Below are 24,787 nucleotides of genomic sequence, written 5' to 3' on the forward strand. Positions count from 1 at the left end.
CTATTTTTTTCTTTTCTTTTTTTCTTTCTAAGGGGTGGATCAGCTTAATATTGCGGAAAGAATGTTGCTCCCAATGTAATTGTCTGCATCATTTCCAATCCCCCATATTTTTTTGGTAAATATATATATCCATACACGCATGCATACATATACACATACACATACACATACCTATATAGACATACATACTTTTTAAAGAATATACCTTTATTATTATTCCCCGCAAACCCTACCACCGATCCCTCAATTGGAGTAAACTAATAAACACTTCTGCTTTTACCTTCAATTTATACATCTTATACACATTTTACAGACACAGTCTACTTTACAATAGTTCTCTCTTGTTTGTTCTTAGTCCTTCCTCTATTTCTGATGTCCATCCAGTTTGATTTCTATTTGTAACTATGCTATTTCACAAAAGTTCCGAACCTATATACATTTTACAGATCCCGTATGCGTTACATTGTTTATCTTGTTATTAGTCCCACCCTTCAGCTCCATTCAACCCCTCCCATCTATCTCTCAACATCATCCATTTCGGTTTTCTACCTGCCACATATTTTTCAACTGTGCTGTGATGCATCACAAAATAATTGAACCTTCCTATTCTCATAGCTTCTACAGATTGTAAATTAAAAATAAACATTTTTGCTAAAATAATTATTATATTATTAATTGATTGACTATGGCTTTTCAAATCACCCAGTATTGCTATCTGTAGCGTTAGTTCTAGGCAAATGTTGCAATTCTTCAGCCATTCCTGGACCTGTGACCAAAAACGAGCTACATATGGACAATACCAAAATAAATTATCTAATGACTGCCTCCTCACAGCAGAATCTGCAGAGCTGGGAAGATTGTATCCCCCATATATATAACATTCTATTAGTTACAAGAATTTTGTATAGTAATTTAAATTGAAAAATTAGAAGTTTTGAATCCGGCGTTGTTTTGCGTATCAATTCATAAACCATGTGCCATGGAATGGGTACATCGAAAATCTCTTCCCAACTATTTTGCAATTTATATGGCACAGCTGTCAGTTTTTTGGTCCTTAAATGAAATTGGTATATGTTTTTATTTATCACACTTTTCTTTAACCATTTCTGTTCTTTAATACAGGGCCGACATACAAGTTCCTTACTTTTTTCCCCTTCTACTTGCCTCTTCCATTTTTGTGGTAATGCTGCAATTAATTGGTTGTAATTTTGGGGAGAGCAGACGTTTCCATATGTCTGTGTTAGCTGCATGTGTGACAACTCCACCAGTCCTGTTTATGATATCATTCACAAAAATTATACCTTTTGTAAACATTTCTTCGATAAATACAGTTTTTTTTTTTTATCAATTCGTATATTTGAATTTAACCACAATATTTGTTGTACTATTTGTTCCGTCCTTTCAGGTGGATTAAACTGAAATTGCAACCAACTTTCTAAGGCTTGTTTAAAAAATAAAGATATATTGGAGATTATTTCCTTTTCAAACAACCGAAAGTGAGCAGGTGTAATCTGAATAAAGGGGAAAAGGCCCTTCTTGAATATAGAATGAGACATTCATACCAATTGACTAGAGAACCAGTTTGGATTTAAGAATAACTTTTGTATGACTGATGCCTTTTAGTGAGAGGTCTAATGCTTTAATATTTAATCATTTCTGCCCTCCGAATTCATATTCGTTATATAAATAGGCCCTTTTTAATTTTATCTGGCTTGCCGTTCCAAATAAAATTGAATATTTTTTGTTCAAATAATTTAGAAAGCAGGTCACTAGGTGTAGGCAAAACCATAAGCAAATAGGTAAACTGTGATATAACTAAAGAGTTAATCAGGGTGATTTTTCCACAAATAGACAGGTATTTTCCTTTCCATGGTAGCAAGATCTTATCTATTTTTGCTAACTTTCTAGAAAATTTATTGGAGTGAGATCATTTCTTTCTTTTGGGATTTGTATACCGAGTATGTCCACATCTCCGTCAGACCAATTAATTGGTAAACTACATGGTAATGTAAAATGTGCATTTTTTAGTGATCCAATATGTAATATGGTACATTTATCATAATTTGGTTTTAATCCAGAGAGGATAGCAAAAGTATCTAGATCCTCTATGAGGCCGTGGAGAGACTCTAATTGTGGTTTTAAAAGAAAACATGAATCATCAGCGTACAATGACACCTTCGTTTTTAAGCCACGGATTTCTAATCCCTTAATATTATTGTTTGATGTAATCTTAACAGCTAACATTTCGATGGCAATAATAAATAGATATGCCAATAGTGGGCAACCTTGTTTTACTCCTCTAGATAGTTTAAAACTTTCTGAGATGTAGCCATTATTTACTATTTTACACCTAGGGTTACTATACATAACTTTAACCCCTTTTATAAGCGATTCCCCAAAATTGAATTTTATAAATTTTATATATAAACTCCAGTCGTACTTTATCAAAAGCCTTTTCAAAATCAGCTATGAAAACTAGGCCTGGTGTCCCCGATATTTCATAGTGTTCTATTGTTTCCAGTACTTGTCTTATATTATCTCCAATGTATCGTCCATGTAAAAAACCTGTCTGATTAGGATGAATAATATCTGACAATACTTTTTTAATTCTATGCGCCAAGCATTTTCCTAGGATTTTTGCATCACAACACTGAAGTGCAAGAGGTCTCCAATTTTTTTAATGGACTGGATCTTTATATATACCACTTGGGTCCTGTTTCAGTAACAATGATATCAGACCTTCTTGTTGCGTGTCTGATAATCTACCATTTATATAGGAGTGGTTAAAACAAGCTAATAATGGTCCTTAGAGTATATCAAAAAAAGTTTTGTATACTTCCACTGGTATGCCATCCAGCCCTGGAGTTTTCCCATCCTTAAAGGCCCCAATTGCATCAAGCAGTTCCTCCTCTGTAATTTGACCTTCACATGAGTCTTTCTGTACAGATGTTAATTTTACATTATTATTAGGGGGAAAATCCATACAATAAGTTTCAGTTAGTGGAGATGGAGGAGCCTGAAACGAAAACATATTCTTAAAGTACTTTACTTCCTCTTTCAAAATATCATTTGGTGTATCGTGCGTGACCTCATCATTTGTAGCAAGTTTTAATAAAAAAAATTTGGTAGCATTTCTATATTGAAGATTGAAAAAGAATTTGGTGCATTTTTCCCCATATTCCATCCAGTTCGCTTTATTTTGATAATATATTATACTGGATCTTTCTTGAATAAGTCCCTCCATTTCTTTTTGTTTTTCGTCTAACTTATTCTGTGCCTCTATGGTACCGTTTTTATTGCTATCTAACTGTACTGTTAGTCCTTCAATTTCCTTTGTTAATATGGACTCCTTTGATCTAAATTGCTTTTGTTTTATAGATGAGTACTGAATTGCATTGCCTCTAAAGGCACATTTAAAAGTGTCCCATACAATAAGGGGATCTGCTGTACCTATGTTATGTCTGAAAAAGTCAGTTATAAATTCTTCTGTCCTAGTTCTAAACAATTTATCATCTAGTAGGCTTTGATTAAATTTTCAATATCCTCGCCCACGTGGAAATTCTGTAAGAGTAATAAATATGCCAATTATGTGATGATCCGACCGCATTCTGTGTCCTATCAACACTTTTTAAACTTTTGGTGCCAGAGAGAATGAAATAAGAAAGTAGTCAAGACGACTAGCTTGATTAAGCCTCTGCCATGTATATCTCACTAGGTCAGGGTATTTAAGTTTCCATATATCCACTAATTCCAATATATCCATGACATTCATGATTTCCTTAAGTGCCTGAGGGTGATAGTTTGTAGTGTGATTTCCTTTCCGGTCCATAGAGGTATTTAAGACCGTATTAAAATCTCCCACCATAATAATAGAGTCTAATGTTGCTTGTAGAGTTGATAAATTCTTAGATATATTTTCAAAGAAGCTTGGATCATCATTATTCAGACCGTTAATAAGCCATATCTGTTTATTGTCCAATAACATATTTAAAATAATCCATCTACCTTGAGGATCTGTTTGGACAATTTGCACATTTGGATCAAAATTATTGTTAATTAAAACCATCACCCCTTTTGAGTTTCTTTGCCCATGGGAGAAGTATATTTCGCCCCCCCAGTTCTTTTTCCACAAAACTTCATCTAAAACTGTTGAATGGGTTTCCTGTAAACAATAGATATTATATTCCTTCTCTTTTAGCCAGGTAAATACTGATTGTCTTTTCTTATTATCTGCTAGGCCATTACAATTGTAACTGGCTATACTTATTTCACCACTTACCATAATGAGACACAACTTTCAATTATTTTTTATCAAAATATATGTTTGTAAATGTACCATTAAAAAGTAACATGATGATTAGGTGTCTATATAGCTGTACCATGATATTTGCATTTCTACTAAGTAAACCTCCAATTGGTCCCTACTATTCCACCCGCTAAAAGCCCTCCTCATCCCGAGTTGGGTTGTCATCCCAATGCCCGGCAGACCACCCTCGACCCCCTGTATCCCATAGCCCTGAACCGACTGGGATCCATCCTTTGAAAAGAGCACACAGTGCCATTTACCGAATTGAAGTAGATTAACTGCCAAATGCATTTCCATCGCCCTCACCTCGATTTGTATTATATATAGCTGTGGATCATCCTCTATAGTCCCTAACATCTTTTACTCCTTCACAACCATTGTGGGATACACACATACACCCACACACACTCAACCCTTACCCCCACACAACCATAAGCTCACTTTCTCAACAATTGCACCAACCCAGAGCCCAACTCAAGATAGATCTTGATTTACAAATGCACTTGCAGTTGCAGCTGCATGAGAAGGCCTGCAAGACCGTGCAAAAAATGGGCAAAAATGGAGAGATTTTATTTACCATTGTCACATCCTAGATGATGGAGGTCAAATGTACACCTTTTCCCTGAAACACCCACAATACGGTCACCCGTATTGACCATATTCCCAAGCATCTCCATGCAGTCCGACTTTGATTTTGTGCCACTAGGGTCACAATAATATACCCCCTCTCTGAATGTCCGAATGTGACCCCCTCCCCATGGGTTACTGCAGCTAGTGTTGCCAGCACTGCCACTGCTTGGGTGGGGGCACCCCACCGGAATCCCCACCGGCTAGGTACAAGGTCGTCAAGGTTCTCATTAGCAGCTTTGAGAATTTCTTTGTGTAGTATGCTCTCCCTTTAGGGTGCTTTGGCTTTGCAGGACCAATCCTGCCAAGCAGGCTCAGAATCTTGAGGGGGCAGTGCTGCTCTTGGTCTCTGACCTCATAAAACAGTTAGGGACTTCTCCTTAGTATCTGGGTCATTCAGGTGGGTGTCTAGGGTATAGGGTCATGGAACGTACCATTAAAATAGGATCATAAATAAATAATTAGATATAATTTATTTTAAAAATGTAGTTCCCCATGGTAGGACAATAACAAATCAAATGTATCATTTATTTTAAAACTGTTCCACCATGATAGGACAATAAATAAATATGACGTATAATTCATTATAAAAGTATATCCATCATCTGAACAACATTGAAAGCCCTCTCATACCCCGGCTCAAGGCATCACATTGGCTCTGGGATATGCAACCATTTCATTACTCACTCACTCAACTTTCCAAACATAACAAATCAAATAAAAAATAAGCACACACCACACCATCCACACATACTGTGCCTCCTGTTTACTTAGTTTCTATCTTTACTATGTTGAATTAGTGATTGTGTGTTCAAATAGTTATATGTGAAGATATATAGAAAAGCTAAAAAAATTTTATTGTATTGTTACAATCCATAACCGGGCTAGAATTGTGTTTATTTTCCTCATCTATGAGAACTTGGTAATTTTTTAAATAACCATGGAGTAGTCTTTGTGTCTCTGAACAGCTGGTTATCAATATATAGTTTATCAACGACGAGAGCTACTCGTTTAGCTTTTAATCTATTTTCTTTGAAAATTGGATACAGAACTTTGCGTCGTTCTGCAATTTCCTTCGGAAACTGATCATTCATTTTGGTCCCAGCAAGTCTTACCCAGGCTTTTAACCATTGTTTTATCTTTAAATGAAGCAAATTTGGCAACGATTGCGCGTTCATACCTTTGGCCTCTCTGTCCGAATCGGTGTACACGTTCAAGTTGGATTTTGTCTAACTTCGCGTGGGATCTGAAGCGCTGTAAGGAGGAACTCTCTAACTACAGATTCAGGAACTTCCCCTTCTATCTCCTGGATACCTGTAAGTACCAGATTCTCTCTCATTGATCTAGTTTGTATGTCCAGTAAGGCTTCCCTCAGAACTGCGTTCTCCTTTTTAATTTCATTCATTTCGGTTTCAATCTTATTGACTGTCCCTTTTAGCTTGTGTGTTTCCTTCTCCAATGTCACAGCTTTTTCATCACTCATCTCGAGGCTTGCCCTCAACTCTTTTATATCCTTACTAACTAATTCAAGTATACCCAGTATACCCTGTCATTTATTGATTTTAACAGATCGGTTTCGACCTTTACCATTCCCGGTGGTGAAAATATTAAACCGTCTGTGTCTGTAGAAGAGTCACGTTTGCGTTTTGAAATCGGTTCCCCTGTCTTACTCTCCATCATGTTTGGGTGTTGCTTGTTTTCGTAATATTTGTCGATAAATGTCTCTAGTCTTAAGATTTGTTTTGTGTTACTATCCAGATTGAAGGTTATCACCCACCAGATTATGTAGTGCTAATATTTTAGTCTAACTTGCCGATATTGAATATTACGTTTTATCTTGAGGTGCTCTACATAATTTCGTTCAGTCCGCCATTACCTTTACGTCCGCATCCTGACGTTGATGACTTTTTGCAAATCCAATCAGTTTTCCACATTGATTCCTAAATATTCCTACCTGGGAATATTGAAGACTCATGTTAAAAGGAACCACCAGCTTTCATATGTTCTCATGTTCTGAGCAAGGAACTTAAACGTTAGCTTTTTTTACATGGCACATATTGCACTTTTACTTTCTTCTCCAACACTTTGTTTTTGAATTATTTAAACCAAATTGAACAGGTTTCATTATTTATTTGAGGCTAAATTGATTTTATTGATGTATTATATTAAGTTAAAATAAGTGTTCATTTAGTATTGTTGTAATTGTCATTATTACAAATATATATATTTTTTAAATCGGCCGATTAATCGGTATCAACTTTTTTTGGTCCTCCAATAATCGGTATCGGCATTGAAAAATCATAATCGGTCGACCTCTAGATCAGACGCAGAGTATATAAAGGAGTGAGATCTGTAGAAAGACAGAATGGCTGTGGAATGTGCTGGGTGGACAGGAGGAGAACACAGGATTGCTATAGGGGAAGTGGATGTACATCTGTGGATTAGGCGAAGGAGGGGTTGAGGTCAGGTCAGATCCCCTGAAGGGAGTAATAAGGGTTTAGTATCCTGTTACCCTCTTCCTGTCGACCCAGAATATGTAAGGATTGGAGTGAAGGCGTGTCCAAAGTGGGGTATATATACTTGTGATGGTGAGAACATGTTTTTGTCTGAATTACAGCTGTAAAGACCCTTCGGGAAGAATTAAACTTGGTTAAGCTTCTCTAGTGTCCGTGAGTTATGTACTCTGAAAAATTTGAACCTAACACTATAATTACTGTTCCCTAAAGGAGGGAAACGAGGTACAACACCTGTTTGGCCCCACCCCTTCCTGGGTCTGTGAAGAGCGGTATTAGACCTAAGGAATAAATCCAAGCCTCACGCTCATCACCTGTTGAAGGTGGGGCTTCCAGTGAGGTGTGAATTTAATAGTATGTTGTACCTAGTTTACCACCCTCATGGAGTCTGTTTCTGACCGTTTGAGCAGACACATGCACATTTGTGGCCTGCTGGAGGTCGTTTTGCAGGGCTCTGGCAGTGCTCCTCCTGCTACTCCTTGCACAAAGGCGGAGGTAGCGGTCCTGCTGCTGGGTTGTTGCCCTCCTACGGCCTCCTCCACGTCTCCTGATGTACTGGCCTGTCTCCTGGTACCGCCTCCATGCTCTGGACACTACGCTGACAGACACAGCAAACCTTCTTGCCACAGCTCGCATTGATGTGCCATCCTGGATGAGCTGCACTACCTGAGCCACTTGTGTGGGTTGTAGACTCCGTCTCATGCTACCACTAGAGTGACAGCACCGCCAGCATTCAAAAGTGACCAAAACATCAGCCAGGAAGCATAGGAACTGAGAAGTGGTCTGTGGTCACCACCTGCAGAACCACTCCTTTATTGGGGGTGTCTTGCTAATTGCCTATAATTTCCACCTGTTGTCTATTCCATTTGCACAACAGCATGTGAAATTTATTGTCAATCAGTGTTGCTTCCTAAGTGGACAGTTTGATTTCACAGAAGTGTGATTGACTTGGAGTTACATTGTGTTGTTTAAGTGTTCCCTTTATTTTTTTGAGCAGTGTATAAAGTAGTTGATTTGTGAGGATGACACAAACATTATATTAAGCAGGACATTCAAACGAGCCTTACAATTATAATCCAAAGTAGTGTGAAATGCACTCATAAGGAACCAGGAAATGGAGGTTAATTCCCTGAGTTTTCCCCCATTCACATTCAGAATACATTGTGAAAAACTAATATCTTTGTTCACCATTTTTGCTCCAGGCAGATATACTACATCCATAACTATCGGTTTCCTCATTAGCAGGGAGGAGTTTCTACAACTATATTGCCTGTGCATCGCCCTCGTGCCGCAATTTTAGCTAACATAGAAAGGGGCCTATATTGGAGACCAAAAGTCGTCTGGCACACTGCTTAGAGTTTCAACAACATGAATAACATATTTCTAGCCTAAAATCATCGATGTCACTACTAATGTGAAAACAAGACAAAATATGACTTCTTGCTCATTTTAAGACAATTGTCAAATCATTTTTACATTCATTACAGACGTCAATTGTTGTACAACATCATGGCTACGCTGTTGGCCTCACCTTTTACAGTGGATTTCCGCTGTTGTGGGCCTTTAACCATCTGTCTGACTTTGTTGTTCACACAGGAGAGAGACGGGACTACCGTGGATCCTCTGGGGAGCCTCAACAACTTCATGATGCTGACAAGGCAGAGAAGAGTCTCTCCACATCAGAACACCTCAAGAAACACCAGCAGAGATCCACAGGGAAGAAATCTCACTGCTGCTCTGACTGTGGGAAGAGATTCACCTCCTCAGCAGGCATTAAAATTCATCAGAGAATTCACACAGGAGAGAAACCTTTTACCTGTATTCAATGTGGGAAGAGTTTTAGTACATCTGGCCATCTGACTCTACACCAGAGAACACACACAGGGGAGAAACCTTATAGTTGTGGTCAATGTGGGAAGAGTTTTTCTTCATCTAGCAGTCTGACTCAACACCAGAGAACACACACAGGAGAGAAACCTTATAGCTGTGGTCAATGTGGGAAGAGTTTTGGTCAATCTGGCGATCTGACAGTGCACCAGAGAATACATACAGGACAGAAACCCTATAGCTGTGATCAATGTGGCAAGAGTTTTGTTGGATCTGGTCTGCTGACATTACACCAGAGAGCACACACAGGAGAGAAACCTTATAGCTGTAATCAATGTGGGAAGAGTTTTAACACATCTAGCCATCTTATTGTACACCAAAGAACACACACAGGAGAGAAACCTTACAGCTGTGATCAATGTGGGAAGAGTTTTACTCAGCTAAGCAATCTGATATCACACCAGAGAACACACACGGGAGATAAATCTTATAGCTGTGATCAATGTGGGAAGAGTTTTACTCAGCCAAGCAACCTGACACGACACCAGAGAATACACACGGGAGAGAAACCGTTTAGCTGTGATCAATGTGGGAAGTTTTTTTTAACATCTAGCCATCTGAAGATACACCAGAGAACACACACGGGAGAGAAACCGTATACTTGTGATCAATGTGGGAAGAGTTTTACTACATCTGGCCAGCTGACTATACACCAGAGAACACACACAGGAGATAAACGTTATAGCTGTGACCAGAGATAATCTGATTAAAGATCTCTCATCAAACATCAAAAAATACATGGAGTTGTTTCATGATATCAATGAATTAATGTCACAATATAGAATGTTTTAACATTGTAGTAGCAGTATTTGAATGAATGTCAGAATGTAGAACCCTAAACGTTTGCCCCCTGTTCAATTGATTTTAGCCTCAGGGGGAAAATCCAGGCTCTGAATTGAAAGAGTACTATTTATGTGATTTAACAAAAAGTGACTAACAAATAAAGCGTTGTGTTACACTCAAAATGCAACACTTCAAAATGTAGCTAGCTGTTTTCTACAAATTGTCCTCTAACCAGTGATGTACACATTATTCCCATATTCCGTGTGGTTTTTGAGCTGTTCGTTTTAACAGGACGTGCAACCTCATCTCCCTCCTCTCGGCACAATTGATTTTAGCATGATATCGAAGAGTGATGCCAAATAAGTGTTGCGTTCCTTTGTTTAGCGACCCCTACATTTAAATGCATCACTCCAAAATGTAGCTGACTGTCTTCTGCAGGTTGTCCTCTAACCAGTGAGGTAAAATATATCTCTCATTTCCATGTGTTTTTTTAGTTGTGTTAGTTTCAACAGCATGTACAACCTGATTTCCCCCCTAATCGATATCAGTGATTTATTGCTACTTGTCAAAACAACAGTGTTTTTGGTGCTTGTGCAGTTTATAAGGTGCTTGTTTAAAAAAAATACAATATGATTATTGTGGCAGATGTTTGTGTATATAGCCCATTTTATGTTTAGGTTTTCAATTTATCCCAAACTGTTTCTGCATATTGGTTATTGATTTGGATACATTAAAACTGTGACATTGGGCTATCCCACCTAGCAAAATGTAATTGAAAAGCCTTTGAAAATAAGACTATGCAACCAAATATTTCATATTTACATTTCATGTAACATTTAGTAATCATAATTATATATGTAACCAACTGACAATTTTTTGGTACAATTATATTGACATTGTTGCCCTGCTTTTAGAATATCAGAGTTCATTCTCAGATGTGCCAAACCAAAAGTACTAGAGCATGACATTGGGGACTGGGTCCTGATCCAACATCATACCTATCTAGTGAACCCTGAAAAGAGAGAGAAGCTCCACAGTGAGGTGGAAAGTTACTATGGATATTGCAGGAGTTTCCTCTTGAAATCAGACACGTCTGTGGTAAGGACAACTTGGTTGCTGATTGTCTCAAGGACGGGCAGCCAAAAAGATTTGTGTTTTGCGTTTAGCCTTTGCGTTGCCATGGATAACAATTTATTTTGACTGCACTTTTTTCCGTTTTGGAGATGAGTTTTGTTTGGGCTCGTTCCAAGGGGACGAGAGTTCTAGAAGCTAGTGAGTTTTTCAACAAACATATTTTTATTTAGAAATGTGTTTTTTCATGTTTTTGTTGACAGCCAGTAGACACCATGTTTATATTGTAGAAAGTAGAATTGTGGTTGATTATAATGTGAAATGGAAATTGTTTTCTGTTGGTGGTGAGCAAACTTGTCCCTCAAAAATATAGGATATATTTGTTGTCTTAAGGGGGAAGGTGTTACAGGCTTTGGTTTTTCCATTTATGTTTTGAGGTTGGACTTCAGCACGTATAGCTCGTTAGCACGTATAGCTCGTTAGCACGTATAGCTCGTTAGCACGTATAGCTCGTTAGCACGTATAGCTCGTTAGCACGTATAGCTCGTTAGCACGTATAGCTCGTTAGCACGTATAGCTCGTTAGCACGTATAGCTCGTTAGCACGTATAGCTCGTTAGCACGTATAGCTCGTTAGCACGTATAGCTCGTTAGCATGTAGGGCGCACTGGTTGGTGTCACCTCGTTTGTCAGTATGTGTTACACCTGTGCTGGCTTGTCCAGCTCGTAAGTCGGAAGGTGTTTTAGCTGAGCTGGTCCAGGTTCTATTTAAGAGTGTCTGGCCCAGTGCTCCAGTTGTCTTGATCGATGTGGAGAGTCAACACCTTTAGTTAACTCTACCTTTTTGGTTTGCTTCTTGTCTTTAAGTTTGTTGTGGGTATTTATTTTGTTTGCTTCTTGGGAAGATTTAGTGGGTCTCATGGTGGGTGTATTTTAGGTCCCAGTTGTTGTTACTAGTCAACTTTCAGTGGACACCCCCATAGTGTCTTTCCGAACATTTCTGGTTTTCCTGCTGGGGAACGTAACAAACACTGGAGTAAAACAAGCTTCTATTTTGGGTTGGATGTTGCATCCAATACATTTTTTAATCAATGGCACTTCCTTAGAATGCTCATTAGTCTTTCAGTTATTGTTTTTTATCCTCTTTGTGTACTAAATATTTGTTTATTTTCATAGTTTTTTTCCTGTGAAACCATTGTGTTGCATCCATGTCTGAAATGTGCAGTATAAATAAAGCTTGATTGGATTTGAACATATTGTAAAACAAATTAACCCAATGACTGACCAATCAAGACTCTTGCCAAACCAATGAACAAATATGTGTAAAAGCAACACATTTCTTGGTTCTTCTTAGTATGAAAAACAGTATCAATCTCACTTTTCCAGCCTGCTGAAGGTGTGGTGGCGTGGTAAACACCACCCCCGGCTCTACCAGGGGCATGAGGTGGTCTCCCACAGCTCTGCTTATGTCACGTTCTGTGGCCTTGCTGTTCCATTTCTTGACTCCCCCTGCAACACAGAAAGAAACACATTTAGTCATATTATATGAAACACTCAGGGCTGGTTTCACAGACAAGGCTTAAGCTTAGTCCCAGACTAAAATACTTGTTTGAGCTGTCTTAACTCAAAGCGACTTGCACAGACTTATCTTAAAAAATAGAGCTTTTTGGTCTAAACTCCACTCGCCGTGTTTGGAGGAAGAAGAAGGATGAGTACAACCCCAAGAACACCATCCCAACCGTGAAGCATGGAGGTGGAAACATCATTATTTGGGGATGCTTTTCTGCAAAGGGGACAGGACGACGGCACAGTATTGAGGGGAGGATGGATGGGGCCATGTATCGCGAGATCTTGGCCAACAACCTCCTTCCCTCAGTAAGAGCATTGAAGATGGGTCGTGGCTGGGTCTTCCAGCATGACAACGACCCGAAACACACAGCCAGGGCAACTAAGGAGTGGCTCCGTAAGAAGCATCTCAAGGTCCTGGAGTGGCCTAGCCAGTCTCCAGACCTGAACCCAATAGAAAATCTTTGGAGGGAGCTGAAAGTCCGTATTGCCCAGCGACAGCCCCGAAACCTGAAGAATCTGGAGAAGGTCTGTATGGAGGAGTGGGCCAAAATCCCTACTGCAGTGTGTGCAAACAGTTGGGATGAGGTTTTGATGTTGCTGTGCTGCGCCTTTTTTTCTCCACACATGGTGTTGTGTGTTCCTTCCAAACAACCCAACTGTAGCTTCATCTGTCTACAGAATATTTTACCAGTAGCGCTGTGGACCATCCAGGTGCACTTTTGCAAACTTCAGACATGCAGCAAAGTTGTTTTTGGACAGCAGTGGATTCTTCTGTGGTGTCCTCCCATGAACACCATTGTTGTTTAGTGTTTTACATATCGTAGACTCGTCAACAGAGATGTGAGCAGCAAACTCTTGCAATCCTGTATGCTTCAGTTATATGTTGTATGGCTTAACATATGGAAATGTTGTCACTCATTGTCTTTCAAGTTGTGATTCACAGATACACGATTTGAACACTGTGACTGGTATAATGGCGTCAAGGGACATAACAATGAGACCCCTGGACATGGGTGGGGGAATATTTGTGTGACGACCTAAAATGGGGGCAGAAGCTGACCAGCACCCCATCTTATATGTCCAACCACCCCTGAACGTCAGACTCTATTGAAGCACCTACAGTGGTGTAAAGTACTTAAGTAGTACTTTAAAGTATTTTTACTTAAGTCGTTTTTGGGGGTATGTGTACTTTACTATTTATAGTTTTGACAACTTTTACTTTACTACATTTCTAAGGAAAATAATGTACTTTATACTCCATACATTTTCCCTGACACCCAAAAGTAAACGTTACATTTTGAATGGGTAGCAGGACGGTCGCGGCTGTGTGTAGAGACGGACCAAGGCGCAGCGTGTTCTGAGTTCCACATCTTTATGTGAAACTTACAAAACAAAAATAAACAACAAACTGTAACATCAGAGGTGCACACGCACTAACTCAAAACAAGATCCCACAAAACATAGTGGGGAAATGGCTGCCTAAATATGATCCCCAATCAGAGACAACGATAAACCTGCTGCCTCTGATTGGGAACCATACCAGGCCAACATAGACATACAACAACCTAGATAACCCACCCTAATCACACCCCGACCTGACCAACATAGAGAATAAAAGGCTCTCTATGGTCAGGGCGTGACAAGGACTGGAAAATTGTCGGTTGGATGTACTGCCAAATTCTCTAAAATTACGTTAGAGGCGACTTATGGTAGAGAAATTAACATGCAATTCTCTGGCAGCAGCTCTGGTGGACATTCCTGCAGTCCGCATACCAATTGCACAATCCCTCAGAACTTCAGACATCTGTGGCATTGTGTTGTGACAAAACTGCACATTTTAGTGGCCTTTTGTTCCCAGCAAAAGGTGCACCTGTGTAATGATCATGCTGTTTAATCAGCTTCTTGATATGGTGCACCTTTCAATGTGGATGGATTATCTTGGCAATGGAGAAATGCTCACAATTTTTGTTTTTTGGCGTATAGAACATTTCCGGGATCTTTAATTTCAGCTCATGAAACATGGGACCAACCTTTTACATGTTGTGTTTTTTGGTTCAGTATAGTTTATTACAAATATAGCAGTATACAGTCCTCCAGATATCTGTTGACAAGGACATACATCACTCTGTATTTGTTCCTCTGTACATACAAAAATGGCCAAACATTTTGTTTGTTACCATTTTCCATTGTTACTAACTTGTACTGGTTAAAAGTATGATTAAATAAGAAGAAAAAATGTGTAAGTTTTGCAAACCATGTTTAGTACATCTAAAAGAGACAATGACAAATTCATGGTTCAACAAGATATTATAGCCATCAAAAGGGTAGAATTTTAGCATTGATATACATATGATACAGTACTTTACAGCTTTGATTGGTAACAGAATATATGACATGAAAGGGTGATGTAATTATCTGAATTACTGTAGATTTGAATAGTTTAGTTAATCAAAAGTGAAGTATGGTTATAAGTCCAATGGGTGTTGTTCATATACCACTCTCAGACTCAAAATCAATATATTTGATACGTACTATTTATCAGCATATTGACAGATTATTGCTATCAACTGCTGGTTGCAAGTTATATTACCTTGTTTGTATCTTTTGGAAAAATGGCAATTAAGTTGATTAAAATGATGTAGATTAGATAGATGGGATACCACTGGTGTCACAGGCATCACAGGTCTTGACCACCATGTTGCGATGCTTCTTTAGTATCACGTTGTTGTTGTCATCGTAGAAGAGTACAGCGATGGAACTGAGCTTGGTGGGTGCGCAGCACGCTTTGGAACCTCATCCGGCTTCAGAAGGTGAACCTGCCATTGAAAACGGTAAATCAGAGTCATTCATACATGCACTTTCATATAGTCAAGGACAATATCCTGTTATAAAAGAGATATGGGTTATTTAAGCAATAAGGCCCAAGGAGGGGTGGTATATTGGCCATATACCACAAACCTCAGAGGTGCCTTACTGCTATTAGAACACCTTCTCATTCAAGGGTTTTTATTTATTTTTACTATTTTCTACATTGTTGAATAATAGTGAAGACATCAAAACTATGAAATAACACAAATGGAATCATGTAGTAACCAAAAAAGTGTGAAACATATCAAAACATATCATATATTTGAGATTCTTCAAATAGCCACCCTTTGCCTTGATGACAGCTTTGTACACTCTTGGCATTCTCTCAACCAACTTCACCTGGAATGCTTTTCCAACAGTCTTGAAGGAGTTCCCACATATACTGAGCACTTGTTGGCTGTTTTTCCTTTACTCTGCGGTCCTACTCATCTCAAAACATCTCAATTTGGTTGAGGTCGGGGGATTGTGGAGGCCAGGTCATCTGATGCAGCACTCCATCACTCTCCTTCTTGGTAAAATAGCCCTTACACAGCCTGGAGGTGTGTTGGGTCATTGTCCTGTCGAAAAACAAATGAATTCTACTGAGTGGCGCAGTGGTCTAAGGCAAGCTGTGCAGGTAGAGATCCTGGTTGGAGTCCAGGCTCTGTCGCATCCGGCCGCTACCGGGAGACTCATGGGGCGGCACACAATTGGCCCAGCGTCGTCCGGGTTAGGGGAGGGTTTGGCCGGCAGGGATGTTCTTGTCCCATCGCGCTCTAGCGACTCATGTGGCGAGCCGAGCGCAATGCACGCTGACAGGGTTGCCAGGTGTATGGTGTTTCCTCCGACCCATTGGTGCGCCTGGCTTCCGGGTTAAGGAGGCATTGTGTCAAGAAGCAGTGCGGCTTGGCTGGGTTGTGTTTTGGAGGACGCACGGCTCTCGACCTTCGCCTCTCCCGAGTCCATACGGGAGTTGCAGCGATGAGACAAGACTGTAACTACCAATTGGATACCACGAAAAGGTGTAAAAGTAACAAACAATTGTTTTTATTGTTTTATAATAATTTCTTAAAACAAATGATAGTCCCACTAAGCCCAAACCAGATGGGATGACGTAATGATGTTGTAGCCATGCTGGTTAAGTGTGAATTCTAAATAAATCACAGACAGTGTCAACAGCAAAGCACCCCCACACCATAACACCTCCTCCTCCATGCTTTATGGTAGGAAATACACATGCAGAGATCATCTGTTCACCTGCACCGCATCTCACAAAGACATGGCAGTTGGAACCAAAAAATCTCAAATTTGGGCTCCAGACCAAAGGACAAATTGATTGTGTTTCATGGCCCAAGTAAGTCTCTTATTGGTGTACTTTAATAGTGGTTTCATTGCAGCAATTCAACTATAAAAGGCCTGATTCACACAGTCTCCTCTGAACAGTTGATGTTGAGATGTGTCAGTTACTTGAACTCTGTGAAGCATTTATTTGGGCAGCAATATCTGAGGCTGGTAACTCTAATGAACTTATCCTCTGCAGCAGAGGTAACTCTGGGTCTTCCATTGCTGTGGTGGTCCTCATGAGAGCCTTGATTGTTTTTGTAACTACACTTGAAATATTCTGTATTGACTGACCTTCATGTCATAAAGTAATGATGAACTGTTGTTTCTCTTTGCTTATTTGAGCTGTTCTTGCCATAATATGGACTTGGTATTTTACGAAATAGGGCTATCTTCTGTATACCCCCCCACCTTGTCACACCACAATTGATTGTGTCAATCGCATTAAAAAGGAAAGAAATTCCACTTTTAAGAAGGCACACCTGTTCATTGAAATGCATTCCAGGTGACTTTCATGAAGCTGGTTGAGAGAATGCCAAGAGTGTGCAAAGCCGTCATCAAGGCAAAGGGTGGCTACTTTGAAGAATCTGAAATATATTTGGATTTGTTTAACACTTTTTTGGTTACTACATGATTCCATATGTGTTATTTCATCGTTTTGATGTCTTCACTATTTTTCTTCAATGTAGAAAATAGTAAAAATAAAGAAAAACCCTTGAATGAGTAGGTGTTCTAAAACTTTTGACTGGTAGTGTGGAGCCTCCAGGGCTTTTTTTCTGTGGGCTGTGGCCCCTCTTGTCTGAAATTGGTTAACATGTCCTCCAAAATACTTTATAGCCCACTGTGGCAAAACTATACTTTCAGGAGTTAAACAACACAATAAAAAAAAAAATCACCTTGTTTGTCTCATTCTTCCAACCTAGCTAGTGACGTTATAAAACACAATATTTGGTATTTGTATTTAATATTATACCAACGATATAGGAAAGCAAAATAGCCAAAAAACATAAAATTATTAATTCATTCAAGGTTTACAAATATGCCCAATCAATAGAACATTGTCAGAAAACAATAGTCTAAACCCAATGTCTCTACCATATATGGTTGAAAAGTTACCGACGATTTACTCTGAGATTTAACCTCACAACACCAAATATGGAACACATACAACCAAGTGCGGTGCAGTCTAAACTAGTAATGGTCACAGCAAATGATCGTTATTATTTCATCAACACTGTCAAGTACAAGTATATGAATGTTATAATATTGTAGAGAACAAGCTAAAGATTAATTCTATGTCATTTCTAATGACATCAGGCAAAGAAAACAACGTTTGGACATGAATTTCATAGCTCCCTCTTGAATTGACCCCTTTTCCTCTACATTGGACAGCAAGTAAGTGAATATATAAAAATAATATATGTCATTCATCAGATGCTTTTATCCAAAGCGACTTACAATAAAACCTGTTGTCGTTTATGTATGGGTGGTGATGGGAATCGAACCCACTACCCTGGTGTTGCAAGCGTCATGCTCTATCATGGTCATGGGTGCACCTCAGCCACGCTCAAGGTCCTAAATGATATCTTAACCGCCATCGATAAGAAACAATACTGTGCAGCTGTATTCATTGACCTGGCCAAGGCTTTCGACTCTGTCAAACAACACATCCTTATCGACAGACTCAACAGCCTTGGTTCTCAAATGATTGCCTCGCCTGGTTCACCAACTCCTTCTCCGATAGAGTTCAGTGTGTAAAATCGGCTTCCTGTAGTCCGGGCCTCTGGCAGTCTAGGGGGTGCCACAGGGTTCAATTATTGGGCCGACTCTCTCTGTATACATCAATGATGTCGCTCTTGCTGCTGGTGAGTCTCTGATCCACCTCTACGCAGATGACACCATTCTGTATACTTCTGGCCCTTCTTTGGACACTATGTTAACTACCCTCCAGACGAGCTTCAATGCCATACAACTCTCCTTCCGTGGCCTCCAACTGCTCTTAAATACAAGTAAAACTAAATGCATGCTCTTCAACCGATCGCTGCCTGCACCTGCCCGCCCGTCCAGCATCACTACTCTGGACGGTTCTGACTTAGAATATGTGGACAACTACAAATACCTAGGTATCTGGTTAGACTGTAAACTCTCTTTCCAGACTCACATCAAACATCTCCAATCCAAAGTTAAATCTAGAATTGGCTTCCTATTTCACAACAAAGCATCCTTCACTCATGCTGCCAAACATACCCTCGTAAAACTGACCATCCTACCGATCCTCGACTTCGGCGATGTCATTTACAAAATAGCCTCCAACACCCTACTCAACAAATTGAATGCAGTCTATCACAGTGCCATCCGTTTTGTCACCAAAGCCCCATATACCACCCACCACTGCGACCTGTACGCTCTCGTTGGCTGGCCCTCGCTTCATACTCGTCGACAAACCCACTGGCTCCAGGTCATCTACAAGACCCTGCTAGGTAAAGTCCAGCCTTATCTCAGCTCGCTGGTCACCATAGCAGCGCTCACCCGTAGCACGCCCTCCAGCAGGTATATCTCACTGGTCACCCCCAAAGCCAATTTCTCCTTTGGCCGCCTCTCCTTCCAGTTCTCTGCTGCCAATGACTGAAACGAACTACAAAAATCTCTGAAACTGGAGACACTTATCTCCCTCACTAGCTTTAAGCACCAGCTGTCAGAGCGTCTCACAGATCACTGCACCTGTACATAGCCCAAACAACTACCTCATCCCCTACTGTATTTATTTTATTTATCTTGCTCCTTTGCACCCCAGTATTTCTACTTAGCACATTCATCTACTGCAAATCTACCATTCCAATGTTTTTAATTGCTATATTGTATTAAATGTATTTACCACCATGGCCTATTTATTGCCCTACCTCCCTTATGTCACCTAATTTGCTCACATTGTATATAGACTTGTTTTTCTACTGTATTATTGACTATGTTTGTTTACTCCATGTGTAACTCTGTCTTGTTGTATGTGTCGAACTGCTTTACTTTATCTTGGCCAGGTCGCAGTTGTAAATGATAACTTGTTCTCAACTTGCCTACCTGGTTAAATAAAGGTTAAATAAAAAATATCAACTGAGCTACGAAGGAGCACGTCGACGTCACTAGAATGATGACAAGCAATTTTAACGGATTCTAAAGGGAATCATAGAATTCCAAACTCATTTATATGACAACACAGTTGTCAATTTTGTAAACAATCATTTTCGAACGTGTGTTGCCAAGAGACATCTAACCGACGTTCTATGGAACGTTTTCTGTGCGAAAACAACAACTTCAGTTTGCTGCTGACAACAAACTTGATTGATTTCTGAGACCTGAGATAGAACAATCTACTGGAAAATGCCTGGGTGCTTTTCAAGACTGGCGGAGAGAGTGCGTGGACGTCGGCGGCCTACTGCGTCGACAGATTGTTCAAATTCATTTGTGGCTTGTTTTTCTTGTCTTTTTCTGTTTTGCAGGGTTGGTGATCGTCGACAGGTGGACAGCGACAGCGACTTCGAAGAGGGTATGTGGAGTTTAAAACTCTCATTTTACTACATTTAACAATGTCGTTATAATTTGAGAAATGTTGTGTATTTCTATAATTCAGACTTGGCAGAAATGCTTGTGCTAGAGATGTTGTAGCTAGCTAGCTTGCTAGCTAATATTAACTTTAGTAACTGTTGCTAAGCGATCGACTTTTTCTACCTAGCTAGCTAGTATTAGCAATCTTGCTACGTTTTATGTCCTAACAATTGTTTATTTTATATTCCAATGTTCCTCATTTTAGAAACAACTGTCCTGGATGAGGTCCAGTTGGATGTGCCAGATGTTCCACAGCTGCCAGTCCTCCTTGATGTCCAGAATGCTGCTATCATCCTTGAGGATGTGCCAGATGTGCAGACTATCCTTGAGGTACAATTTTCTGAAAGTTTGGGGTTTTATGTTTGAAAAATATCCCAGATATTCAAGTTGCGTCTCTTTGACATGAAACAAATCTCTTGTCTGCTTTCTGCTTTAGGAGGCCACTGGCAATTGGCAGTTGATTCCGATTAGGTTCAGCCCCCTGTACTGTGGGCCTGTTGTGATCAGGGTAAGAGACCCCCACACACAAACACACAGTCACATCACGGTTACAATGTTTACTGTTTCCAACATGAATGTATTGTAATGTGCAGAACAATGCCGGTCCGGTGGTTAAAGCTTGGAGAACTTTCCAGTTCATCAGCCCCATCATCACCTACATGCGTGGGGGATCCCAGGTATGTGTCTTTGTAACTACCTAATCCTAATCTACATTGTCAGTCATTTGATCTTGATGGAAATGTGTCACAGCAATTGCTGAAGTGGTTTTGTTGATGTTGTCTTGTTGTTTATCTCAACAGCAGGTGGTGGTGAGGATGCACCACGTGAGTAGGGTGAGAGGCCTGGAGACTCAACTGGTGTGGGCCATCTCCAAGGAGACAGCCAGGCTTAGTCCAGAGGGCATCCCCTACTGTGCCACCAAAGTGCAGTCCATCACTTGGATCCAGGTAAGACGTAAATACTACTGAAATAGTATTAGATTAGGCTTTTCTTCACTTATTCCATTTGGCCTTAACATGTATTCTCTCTCTGTCAGCGTGTGGCTGGCAGGGTGACCCACTATGCGTCTCACCTCCGTCACGAGACGTCTGTGGACATGACGCTTGGCTGCTACCAGGTAAATAAACGATTTCCTATGTATATAGACTAGACATTACTGGGCATGTTTGCATTAGATTTGCTGTGTTTTCTAATAACGTGTGTGTGGTAAACAGGTGTGTTGTGTGTGTTTTGAGCAGCAGACTGATGTCTCAGTGGTGTACGCCACTCTCCACATGGGGCTGGACGGGCTTCTCTCCTCTTCAGCGTGGTCGGAGGCTGCCTCCTTCTCTACGCCCACCACTCAGCAGTTCACTGACCCAGAGCCTGAGGGCTACAATTGCTATGAGGTCAGACGTTACACACACATACTATTGACTAGGAGCATTAAGATTCTTCCATTGACCGATTGTTTATGTCATTGCATTGGTCACTGATTTTGAATGCTTGTTTTGTTGTCGTAGGGCTGGGAGGAGGACCTGCTGCCTGAGGAGAGGGAGGTTCCTCTGCTAAAGTGAGTTCCTCTAAATGTCTGTGTAGTCTGGGCTTGTGAGATGCTGAAGGATAGTGGTCATAATGCTGTTATCCCCCATTGACTCTAATGGTTGACATGCTCCATTCCCTCCCTTTCACAGCCTCTACCTTACCACCAAGAGAGTGGAGGACATCGCCCTGAGGCTCGTCTCCCTGCGCCAGGCCTTCACTGTGAGTGGACCCACTTTTATTTTTCTCTCTGTGACTTCTTGTTCTGTCTCCTAGAGGAAGGTGTCTCACCCTAACTCTTCCCTCTTCCCTAGACCCTGCTTGGTTCCACCCTGAGCAGGAACCATCTGTTTGTGGCGGGAAAGGTCCTCCTGGGCGCACTGGTTCAGGCCAACCACATGGTAACTCACTAACTCATTCTCTTTCAATGGAAAGAGAGCGTCCCTGAGGGGAAATGTGTTCTGTTCACTAAGATGCTCTTTTCTTTGTCATAGGACGAGGCCAAGTTCATCCGTACCTATACGGACTTTGTGGACTACCTGAGTGACCCCTCCAAGCGGAATGACATGGAGAGGGAGCTGGCTGAGGCGAAGGTGAGTTCATTAACTCTTTCAAGTCTCACTGAGTTCTTCCACATGCGTGTCTTTTATACATCACAGTAGCTGATCTATATGAAATCATTCCTATTTTCTCCAAATGTGTTTTCTTGTCCTAGATCCATCATGTGAACATGATAGATGTCCTCTTTGAGCTGGTGCTGTTTGGGTTAATGACAGCTCAGAAGTCCCTGATGGTGGTAAGTAGCATCTCACTGGTACATGTTTTGATATCTCTCTATTAGCAGTTTCACTTAAATTCCTCTTCTCTTCTATTCTCTCCTCTTTTCTCCTGCTTTGTTTCCTTTAGCACCCTGGTGGGTTCGTGGAGCGTCTGTACGCTCTCCTGTACTCCTTCCTGCCCACTGCTGCCAACATGGAGCCAGAGGCTGACATACCTGCTGCTGCTCAATGTAAGAGTCAAGAGGTTACTTCCTGTTTACTTCCATATTCTTAGTGTACTTCCTTTTTACTTCCTTATTCATGGTTAACCAGGTTTCAATGCCATTTTAGGGGGCGTATTTCTAATTGTCTCTCTCCTCTTGATAAGCTAGTAACTCAGAGCCATTTTCTATGTGTTGTGTGGTGTTCTCTTCAGGGCGGGCTGATGGCTCTGCTAGATGACATGTTTGGCCAGCAGCTGGCCTGGTACTTTAACCCAGAGTCTCTGGTCACTGAGCTCTCCAGCCTCCTGGAGTACCACTTGGAGAACCGCATGGCCAGCATGTAGTCCTACTGCAGGGACCATACTCCTTTCTCCTTCTCTCTCTCTTTTGAAGGAATTGAGGACTTGAAGTGCTTTGTTGAACCCTGATTAGTTAACACCCATTCATTTAATGTATTCTCTTGTTTTCTCTCCCCACAGGATTCTTGTGACACTTTGCCACCCAATAGGGATCTAGACACCAATGCACTACATTACTTTGCACTGAATTTGACATTTTTAAATAAAAAAAGTTGCAGTTCAAAAACATTTTTGTTTCCGTCTTTTCATCTATTTGATTTTATGACCATTTCCTCTTCCTAGAGGTATAATGCTAATATTAGATTATTACATGAACAATGATGCTTTATTATCTGCATATGGAAATAAAAAACAACGTTTAGTTGATTTACAGATACTACAGGCCCACACTTTATATGGTTTTGTACTGTGGTTTTTGATACTGTACTATTTAAAAACATGTAGGACTACATACACTGAGTGCACAAAACATTAGGAATATCTTCCTAATATTGAGTTGCACACCCTTTTTCCCTCAGAACAGCCTCAATTCGTCAGGGCATGGACTATACAAGCTGCCCTAAGCGTTCCACAAGGATGCTGGCCCATGTTGTGTCAAGTTGGCTGGACGTCCTTTGGGTGGTGGACCATTCTTGATACACATGGGAAACTGTTGAGAATGAAAAAACCAGCAGTGTTGCAGTTCTTGACACACTTAACCCGGTGCGCCTGGCACCTACTACCATACCCCGTTCAAAGGCAGTTAAATCTTTTGTCTTGCCGAATCACCCTCTGAATGACACACACAATCCATGTCTCAATTCTCTCAAGGTTTTAAAATCTTTCTTTAACTCCCCTTCATCTACACTGATTGAAGTGGAATCAACAAGTGACATCAATAAGGGATCATAGCTTTCACATGGTCAGTCTATGTCATGGAAAGAGCAGGTGTCCTCAATGTTTTGTATTATCAGTGTGTGTAGTAACCTGGTACAGTATAAAGTATACCACTAGAGGGGATAATTGCTTCAGTCTTGAATGTTACTTCTCACTATCTCTACTCTACATTAACAGTCTGCCATTGTAGACTCTGGTAACTTGGGTATTTTAGTTTTTTATATTTGCCATTAATGTCTGAACCATTTACCATCTTTCCCACTGAAACCAGTAATGTTAGCGTTCATGTGAGAGAGGGTGTAGTAGTGCATACTGACCACTAGTTGGATCATAGTGTGGGTGGTGGAGTTCATGCAGGAACACAGAGGGTAGAGGCGTTCTCCATCACAGTAGAAGGCAGAGTAACCCGTAGGAACCAATACCCAGTCCTAATGGAGAGAAACACCATAGAAACCTGGTCTGGACTTTCCACCGTAGTAGCACCAACAGAAACCCCTAGACACCTC

At 40.5% G+C, this 24,787-nt stretch overlaps 2 protein-coding genes and 1 long non-coding RNA gene across 3 annotated transcripts; all 3 read left to right on the plus strand.

Annotated features, from left to right (window-relative positions):
• Positions 1 to 9,137: 9,137 nt before the first annotated feature.
• On the plus strand, positions 9,138 to 10,251 carry LOC120022468 (zinc finger protein 2 homolog; the record flags this gene model as incomplete). The annotated part of the gene is made up of 1 exon (XM_038966387.1): positions 9,138 to 10,251. A coding segment is annotated over one exon (897 nt), but the record flags the coding sequence as incomplete, so codon positions are not given.
• A 3,546-nt stretch (positions 10,252 to 13,797) lies between these two features.
• On the plus strand, positions 13,798 to 21,597 carry LOC120022382. The gene is made up of 7 exons (XM_038966273.1): positions 13,798 to 13,851; positions 15,471 to 15,565; positions 20,438 to 20,484; positions 20,749 to 20,873; positions 20,980 to 21,051; positions 21,137 to 21,220; positions 21,344 to 21,597. The coding sequence occupies exons 1-7, from the start codon at positions 13,798 to 13,800 to the stop codon at positions 21,509 to 21,511; spliced, it is 645 nt and encodes a 214-aa protein (XP_038822201.1). The 3' UTR covers positions 21,512 to 21,597.
• Positions 21,598 to 22,034: 437 nt separating this feature from the next.
• On the plus strand, positions 22,035 to 22,641 carry LOC120022469. Its single transcript, XR_005472603.1, has 4 exons — positions 22,035 to 22,095; positions 22,217 to 22,286; positions 22,379 to 22,465; positions 22,559 to 22,641. It is a non-coding gene; the product is annotated as an uncharacterized LOC120022469 (long non-coding RNA).
• Positions 22,642 to 24,787: the final 2,146 nt, after the last annotated feature.

This window comes from Salvelinus namaycush, chromosome 27, assembly GCF_016432855.1.
Source record: "Salvelinus namaycush isolate Seneca chromosome 27, SaNama_1.0, whole genome shotgun sequence".
Taxonomy (NCBI): domain Eukaryota; kingdom Metazoa; phylum Chordata; class Actinopteri; order Salmoniformes; family Salmonidae; genus Salvelinus; species Salvelinus namaycush.